The sequence below is a fragment of the Myotis daubentonii genome, chromosome 8 (assembly GCF_963259705.1).
Source record: "Myotis daubentonii chromosome 8, mMyoDau2.1, whole genome shotgun sequence".
In the NCBI taxonomy this organism is placed as follows: domain Eukaryota; kingdom Metazoa; phylum Chordata; class Mammalia; order Chiroptera; family Vespertilionidae; genus Myotis; species Myotis daubentonii.
Genome location: NC_081847.1, coordinates 50,276,414 through 50,285,589, shown reverse-complemented (window position 1 = coordinate 50,285,589; position 9,176 = coordinate 50,276,414). Strand labels below are relative to the sequence as shown.

At 43.2% G+C, this 9,176-nt stretch overlaps 1 protein-coding gene across 4 annotated transcripts in view; it reads left to right on the top strand.

The window, feature by feature from the left end:
* Window positions 1-1,192: 1,192 nt before the first annotated feature.
* RTTN (rotatin) overlaps window positions 1,193-9,176 on the top strand; it is a 113,520-nt gene continuing 105,536 nt past the window's right edge. For 3 of the 4 annotated variants that reach the window (XR_009454118.1, XM_059706355.1, XM_059706352.1), the window contains exons 1-5: window positions 1,291-1,397; window positions 1,748-1,935; window positions 2,972-3,149; window positions 4,973-5,062; window positions 7,596-7,686. Coding sequence is in view for 3 of the 4 variants with exons in the window: in XM_059706355.1 (XP_059562338.1) it covers window positions 1,367-1,397; window positions 1,748-1,935; window positions 2,972-3,149; window positions 4,973-5,062; window positions 7,596-7,686 (578 nt within the window). In the remaining variant the exon portion in view is untranslated. Of the gene's footprint in view, window positions 1,398-1,747; window positions 1,936-2,971; window positions 3,150-4,972; window positions 5,063-7,595; window positions 7,687-9,176 lie in introns of all 4 variants that reach the window. The other variant, XM_059706353.1, reaches the window with a different exon arrangement.

The window sequence follows — 9,176 nt, the reverse complement described above, 5'->3', positions numbered from 1 at the left end:
ACTGCAGAGGTTGGCTGAGGGGGGAGGGGGAGGGGGGAGCAACTCAAGAACAACCAACAGGCTAGCAGCCCCCTTCCCCTCCCTCTCCTCCCCGCAGAGTTAATTTCCTCACCTATAATTTCTCATTCCCCTTCTTTTGACAGACTGCCTCTGAATCCTTGCCTTTTTGCATGTCGTGTTTTCTCTGGCAGGAATCCCTTTACTCCATTCCTTTGCCTGGCAAATAAACTCCTACTTATCTTTCACGATTTGTTCAAAGGTCACTCTCTACACATGCAAAGGAAGCAAGGCCCTAAGAATATTTATTACAAAGAAAATTAAGGTCAGATGCTTAATTCCCCACTTACTAGTTGATGCGACCTTGGCCGAGGCACTTCTTTGATTTTCAACCCCCTCCACTCCCCCCTCCCCCCCCACCCCCTTTTTTTTTTGCAAAATAGGAATGGGAATAGCTGCCTAGACATCCCTTTCCCAGGAAACTGAAAAGGTCAGTGAGATAAAATGTTCTCTAAAATGCAAACCCTTTTACAAATTCAATTTTGTCCTTGCTTTCCCATTGCTTAGAATGTTTCCCCTCTTTGTTCACGTCTGTCAGTGCAAAAGTCAACTTTGGTGCATTCAAATACGAATCCAAACCTTTACTCGGCCCCCCTTTACCCAATTTTACTTCTGCCTGCAGCTCCCTTTTTCTGCTCTCTTATCTCCTTTTCCCCATTTCTCCTCTCTTGTGACTTGCTTGTTTTAACTAAACTTATCCGACACACTGCTTGACTTTGGAGGAACATTACATAGTTAAAAAAGGGTAAGTTATTTAGTAACGCGGAGTAAGGGAATCAAAACAAAACAAAACAAAACAAAACTCTGCATTCTAAACTGTAAAGTTCTGGGCCCCGAGAACCCAGGTTGGCAGGTTCATAAGCGAATCCCCGCAGAGCGAGGGTGCAGGGCTGGGCTGGGGTTCTGCCAGGAGCCCGCGCTCAGACGCGGGAACCCAGGCAGGCGGGCGCGGTGGCAGGCCCGGAATTCCTGGACCGGAGCACGGCTGGGCCTAGAACTACAAGTCCCGACGTGCCCAGCGGCCAAAGCCCGTTTCACCTCTGCTTGCCTCCTCATTCTTTCCGGTCCCTACCTGCGAGACGGCTGTCTGTAAACTGCGTGGTAGTCATTATAGAAAAACCCGCAAGCTCCTCTTGGGACGCAGGGCCGGGAGCAGTTCGCCGAATGGCTCTCACTGGTCGGGTGGTTCGCCCCGGAGTAGCGGAACCCGCTGTCCCACGGCCGGAGTTTCCGGGGGGACAGTCATCGTGGCCGGACGCTGTGGCGCGGCGGTTTAATTCTCCGGCGGCGGCTGGTGGAGCGGGACGCGATGGTTTTGACGGGGCTCATCAGGAAACTCGGTAACAGTCAGAGCCGCCCTCGCTGGATTCGTCCTCCTGTCGTTGCCACTGGCTGAGAATGGCCGTGTCACGTTTCCTTTCTGGTCCCGGCTTGGCTAGAGCAGTCCCCGGGGACCCCTGTCGGACTTGGTGTCAACGCCGCAGTGCGTGGCCCGAGAGCACCAGCGGCCCAGCTGGTGGAAGCATTGGTTTCTTTCTGTCCTCCTGACCCCGCCGACCCCGCCCTCTGACCCTGCGCCCCCCTTCCCCTCGCCCCCGGTCCTGCGTAACCACGGAGTCGGGGCAGGTTGCGGGTGGGCGGCTGGGGGCTGGGGGGAGTGGACCGGCTGCGAGCGGCGTGTCCCCGGCAGGTCACCAGCTGGCGGAGATCCGCGAGCGCGCGCTGCGGACCGTGCTCTGCAAGGTGGAGCTCAACCTGATCGGCGCCGCCGACCTGGCCCAGGACCGGCTGCTGTTCGTGCACCTGCTGCAGTGGTTCAACTTCCCGTCCGTCCCCATGAAAGCAGAGGTGCTCAGCCTTCTGAACCGGCTGGTGAAGGTAGGAGCATCTTGACATAAGGGATCGGAGGAGCGAGTGTTTCTTAGTCATTGCACAGGAGCATTTGTTGGAAAGTTCATGTAAAAGGTTTTTGAAAAACAACCGGGGGCGGTGCATTTTCACTCATTTGGTTATATGGCCATGTCTTCTTTTTCTTTGATTTGTGATGTTAAATCTCACCTTGTCGCCACTGTGCTCTGAAGTGACACCGATCTCCTGAGTTCTGGTGGATTCTGGGTTTTGGAATCATCGGGGGAGGTTAATAGCTGTCATTCTGTTTTTCCTTGTGTTCTGTTATTTTGCATGTTAAAAATTGGACGGGTCCCTATGACAAAGGACTCGTTTAGAGATCATGTTACAGACCACGATTAATCTCACAAGGGGTGTTACATTCCTTTCCTATATTTGTTTTTCAGATCTGTGTTCCTCAGCGTATCTTGAGAATAGTTAGTTGCCAGAGTCAGATGTCAAATTGCAAGTTTAACCGTTCAAAACTGCCAATCGCTGTGTAGTCTTGGGTGATTTTTTTAAATGTGTGTTTTTATTGATTTCAGAGAGGAAGGGAGAGGGAGAGAGAAACATCATGATGAGAGGGAATCATTGATTGGCTGCCTCCTGCCGCCCCACACTGGGGATGACCCCGAACCTGGGCATGTGCCCTTGACTGGAATCGAACCCAGGACCCTTCAGTCCACAGGCCAACACTCTACCCACAGAGCCAGACTGGCTAGGGCGAGGGTGATTCTTACTGCTTTGCATCCTTTGGAGGTAGGAGAGATAGGGTGAATGTCAGTGGACAGAAATAATAAGTAGGAATTATAGTGTTCAGTGTCTGGGTTTTTCTCTCGTAGGTGTTATTAAGTGTTTTATGTCTCTGTACACCTATGTCCTATTCATCGAAGTTCTTTACTTTTGGGTATTTCAGTGCAAGATTTAGTTTTTAAAAAAGGAGCATCTGGTATACCCAAGTGCTGTAAGATGAAGTCTAGAGACTTTGACATATACTGTTGTTCACAAGACACTCTTATGCTTTCAGTATTCCCCAGCAGTCCAGCATTTGGTTGATCTTGGTGCAGTCGAATTCTTATCTAAACTTCGTGCTAACGTGGAGCCGAATCTACAGGCTGAAATCGATGGCATTCTGGATGGACTTTTTATTCTTCCTTCAGAAGTCCCTGCACTGTGCTCTGCATCTTACCAGACCGATCAGATTGGTAACTCTTTGGAATCATTCTGATGCATTCGGTTAAACTATAAATATATTGGTACTAGTGTTTAATTCTAAGGAAAGGGACCTTAGATAAAAAAAAAAAAAACCCCCCTCCAACTTATTTTTCTTGTGTTAACTTACATGAGCTTGACCTTTTTTCTCTCCTCTACTGTCACTCAGAGGAGGATACATTTGTATTTATTGTGTTTTTTTAAAATATGTTTTTATTGATTTCAGAGAGAGGAGGGGAGAGGGAGAGAGAGAAACATCAATGATGAGAGAAAATAATCTATTCACTGCCTCCTGCCCTGCCTCCTACTGGGGATTGAGCCTGAGCCTGAAACCCGATTTGTGCCCTGATCAGAATTGAACTGTGACCTGGTTCATGAGTCCATGCTCAACTACCAAGCCACACCGGCTGGGCTGTATTTATTGCTTTTTGGGGGAAGGGGCCTAAAAGGTTTTCTTTTTGTAAGACCAGTTTGACACATTATTTCTTTAACAATAACAGAATTTTTTTTTGAGCACTCGTTATCATGAGCTAGAGATTTTTCTCAATATTTTACACTTGCATTTTTTGACTGTTTTTCATGTAGGGGTATGTTAATATCACGATTTTTTTTATGGGGTCCAATCAAAATGAGCTGCACATGGTATAGTGTATAAAATCAGAGTCAAAGAGACATGGATTTCAGTCCCAGTTCTGCCATTAATTTTGTCACCTTGGCTAAGGTTCTTAACAGCTTCAGCCTTTAGTTTTCTCATCCCAAAATTGGGACAGTGAGAAAGAACATCTTATAATATTATTGTGAGGATTAAATGAGCCAGTGCCTGAAAAGAGCTCAGCATGAGGCCCGACATCTATTAGCCGTAGAGCTGTTGGTGGCTCTATTTGTGTTCTTGCTATTTTATGCCCAATAGAGTGCCTTAAATATGGAAGGCATTTGAATTGATTCAAAGAAAAAAAAAGGCCCATAAAATTTATGTAATGGGGTGGTAAAAGTATAAAAAGTGTTTCTGCTACCATATTTTTCTCTGTATCAGTGCTGTACTGCTATTGCTGTGACTGTTGGTATCACTGTTAACAAGAACAGTGGTAAATGCCATTTATTGGCTTTTTGCATGATTGTGATTTTTAACAACAGATTTTACAATTTCTGTCTAAGCCATAACAAATAAAGTAGAATCTTAAATTGTGAATTTTCAAGGGTAGTTCCTTACAGATTAGGTTAGAAGTATGGTCTAAGGCAAATTTTCAATATCTGTATTAATATTAAGAACTACTGTTGTGAAAACATCAAACAGAAAATTAGAAAATTTAGTTTTAGCCTTTTTCTCATTCTCATTGTCATTGCATCTGCACCGCTGAATATGTAATCATGTGATAGAATCATGAAAGGCATTGAAAGATAGTGCTTGACCTCTTTGACTTTGACAACTTTTAAAAAAGATACTAATGAAAATTGTAGTGACCAGGAACTATGTAATTGGAGCACAAGAGAAGAAGGAGATGGACTTAGAAGCAGAGATGAACAGTTCTTGAATAAACACTTTGTAACAGATTCTTCCTGTACATTGTAGATATTTTCATTCTAACAAATAATTATATTAATGGTAAAAGAAAAAGGGAGAAAAAAACCCCTCAATTTGAAATTGGCTCAACATTCACATTTTTTACCTCTTTAGGAAGACAGACTATTCAGAGAAAAAAAAACTGGATTATCTTCCTAGTCAGAGAAAACAATAATTGAAATGAGTACCTTTCACTTGTAGCAAATAATGAATCAGAAATAATAATACATGCGGTAATATCTATTTTCTTTTCAGAATTGCCACAGCCACCTGAAATCTTAACAGGATATTTTCCTCAAGACAGAAGTCATTTCCAGCAGATGGAAGTGCCTCCAGCACCCGTGGGTGAGTACATGTAGGGAAGTAGATCCTGCTGACCTGGTACAGCAGAAATTAATGTACGTTTACGTATTGTTGTGAAGACACATTGTGTGCACACTCGAATGTTTCAGCACCAAGCTGAGTGTTTCAGTTTCCTCAAACTAGTTTAGGATGTAGAGTCTAAATGGTAACATTTTATGTTATTTAACTGCATTTGAGCAACTGCATAGGTGGGTGGTAATGGTGGCAGGAGTACTTGCATTGCTTGTTGGACACAAACCCTTCATCAGGGACCGTGCTGTGCACTATGCATTCCTCATCTCATTCTCCAGCTCACTCAGTGTACCGTCTGTCCATTCACTCAAGCCAACACTCAGCGTCTTCTTCATTTCTTTATTTATCTTTATCCCAGCATCCACTGATTCTAGAGTTCTATTTAGAGAGCTCTTCTGGGTCTTTTTGTGTCTGGCTGTGTCCTTCTCTGTTCACATGCCACCTCCTTAAAGAGACCTTCTTGAGGACCCTAGCCAGTGAACACTTTCTGTTTAGTTTTCTTCCTAACACTTATCATGATCTGAAGTTATATGTTTATTTCCTTCTTGTTTCTGTCACAATAAGCTTAGTGATAGCTGCAAACACTGCTTTATCCCCTGTGCAGAACGATGCCAACAATGTATTAGGCACTCAGTGTATACTCTGCATAAGTGAATCCTCATGGGGACCCCATGAGATTCTTATCAGTGTCCCCATTTTACTGAGGAGGACACTGAGGCTTAGAAAAGATGGGACCTTTATCCTAGGTGCCCCTGGCGGTTAGGAATGCTTAAGTAATCAAGTGCTTCACATTTTATTGCCTGTGTGGTTGGAAAAAATGTGTGTTCTAGGGGATATCTGCTGAGATGGGGATTCAGTTGAACTTAGTTTGGATGCTTGTTATTCAAAAGGTTCCTTAGAGATTCTCAAGTTGAATAATAGCATAAGATAGAACAGAAAACTTGTTCAGCTGTTAAAATACTTCATCTTCCCTTTCTGGAAAAATTTTGTTAGGCTTATAGGGAGCTTTGGATTTGAGATGGTCCTTTGTGTGTGTGGCTGAGAGGCTTAAGTGAGTGGCAGTGAGAGGTGTCTGAAGGGAGCAGAGCGTACTACTTGGGTGAAGCTGCTGAATACAATAAGGACACTTGTGGTGGGAATGCTTTTGCAGGTGAGTTGCAGCCTGTGGATTAGTGGTCTGTCTTGTTTTGGACACATTTTTATGTGCAGTGTAAGCCTATCCTTCCCTCTACCCACCTCTTGCTTTTCCCTGAGAAAGCAAACCCTGCTTTTATTTTAGCACTTTTAAAAGACGCAGTTGTGCTTTATTTGTGAAATTAATAATTACCTGAATTTAAAGATTCCATGCTCTTTTCAAAGCATTAGGAAGAAGGACTGTTTATCATTTGGAAGGGCTTTTGTAGATCCTACTTCTCAGTGTTGCTACCTTAACTTGTATTATATAAAATCTGCTAAAAAACATTAAGAGAATAGATCTTCAATATTCTCACCACAAGAAATGATTGGTAATTATGTGAGAGGTTGGAGAGGTAAACTAACTCTACTGTGATAATCATTTTGCAGTGTATGTGTATTAAGTCATCGTGTTGTACACCTTAAACTTATACAGTTTTAGATGTCAATTATATCTCAATAAACCTGGGGAAATAAGCCTATTAAAAAATAGTTTGAACAGTGGTAGTTTAAAATTGTGTTGGCTTCTAGTATTTCTTTTAATCTTCTTTGAGGTTGAAGATATTTGATTTTCAACCTTATAGTTTTGAACTCATCTTCAAAGAGGTTTAAACATCTAACACCATTTAGGATATTTAAACATGACTAATTAGATATAGTATGTGATTGTTTTATCATTTTAAATGTCTGTAATTAAAGGACTCCAAATATCAGTTCTTTTTATGTTAAATTTGTGCTCTGTGTTCTGGTCAAGAGTAAAATAGAAAATATAATTGAAACTAAATGTCATGGAAGCAGCCGGGGAGAGAGGTCAATGGGGGAAAAGGGAGACTCATGTAATACTTAAACCAGTGGTCGGCAAACTTCGGCTCGCGAGCCACATGCGGCTCTTTGGCCCCTTGAGTGTGGCTCTCCCACAAAATACCGACTTCAGCGCATGGGCCACAAAGTTTCAATTGTACATGCGTGCCCGCACGTGTATTTTGTGGAAGAGCCACACTCAAGGGGCCAAAGAGCCACATGTGGCTCATGAGCTGTAGTTTGCCGACCACTGGTTTAAACAATAAATTTAAATTAAAAAAAAAAGAAACTAAATGTCATTCAGTATGGGTTTGTGTTTAGTGCTCTTCTAATTATAACCTATGAGTTCTGTTTAAAATATGAAAAGTGTGCTCTGTTGTTTATCTTGAGGGTGAATACATTTGCAGCTGGCCTTGTTTGGTGCACTGTAGGTTCCTGTATATGTAACTTCATTTGGGGACTTAGTTTAAAGGTGAGTCTGTCAACATTGTCTTCTTTGATCGTGTAAGTTGTGCTCTTCCATTACCAGCGACTCAGACTACGAGGTGTTTGAAGTTTTCTACATTTCCGTGGCTACCCCTGACCACAACTGACAGACACGTCCTCTCCTCTAATGAAAGGTACAGTGCCCGATGTGGTTCAGCTATTGTTGCTTCACTTCTAGCCTTGCACCTGGTAGTTATTACTATACAAGTTCAGCAGGAAGAAAGATACAAGTGGCTGTGAATGGAGTAATGGGACGATATGAATGATTTTCAGTATTTCAGAATGTAAGCCAGAAAATTCCTGTTTGCCTCTAATCAGGCTGCACATTGTGGCTGAAGTCTCGTGTGCTCATTAGTCATCTCTGATTTACCAGTCTCCCATTGACCATTGCTGTGTCTTGCTTAATGAAAATGGAGAAATTAAGCATAAATGCAGTCTTTTTAGTAGACAATATATTTATTTCAAATTGGGCTTAGGGATAGGTTAGGGACCACTGATCTTATGTAATGGATGTTAATTGGTCATTACCCCCAACCCCAACATAGGCAGTTGATATATAGAAATTGGGAGAGTATATTAATGTCTAGTTTCTTTTTTCTTTTTTTCTGAAACTTTAATTTCTGTGAATACTACAACAAATGAGTAGTGTTTGTGTGTGTGTGTGTGTGTGTGTGTTTGCGTGTTTGTGGGCGCACACACACACATCTGGAGAATAAAGACCAACTTGCTAGCATTAGGGCCAGAGACAGGAAGATGCTGTGAAATGATTTTTGCTGATGGCACTTCTGAGGCTTCAGTAAACTCTCTTGGAACAACATATTGAAGAGGTAGCTGCACATGGGAAAGGGGCAGGACGAACATGATCTGGCAGTTCTGAGTCAGTCCCTAAGGGAGAGAGATGCTGTCCAGTGCACACCTATGGTGGGGCATGGTGGATGGTGGACTGGAGCTGAGCTGAGAGAGGAGGGTTAATATCTTGGGGGTTGGTTTCTTGGGGTGGACGGTGAACCACTGCTACATCCCTAGGAGGGAGAATATTGTCTGAGAACTTGAGGGATATCCTCTGTACAGGATAAGAGGGGCCTTCCAGCTTGAGTCACCTAGAATAGAGAAGAGCAGCAAAGAGCCTAATTCCTATAATTAAACTCTATAGTTGCTGTTATTTTTTTCTGTCTTATTTCTTAATTCACATAACAGATGTCATGTGCCCTTTGACCTCCTTAATGTCATGTAGTAGCATTGTGATAGGCTCTGGGCATGCCATCTTTAGGAGGGTCTAGTGGGGGTACAAAGCACGCAGTTGACATAGCAGCAGATACAGCCGTGGTTCTCAACCTTGGCTGCACATTAGAATCACCTGGGAATCTTTTTAAAATCCTGATTTCTGGGTCTCATCCTCCGGTAATTCTTTTCCTTTGTTACTAATGTTGTGGCCCCACCCCATAACAAAGAAACAGAATTTCCAGAGGATGAGGCCCAGAAATCAGGATTTTAAAAAGATTCCCAGGTGATTCTAATGTGCAGCCAAGGTTGAGAACCACTGAGATACAGTATAGGGCTGTGGAAGAAGCACCTGCCCACAGTTGTTTATTGTTTAGGGAACAGATCAAGGAAGGCTTCCCAG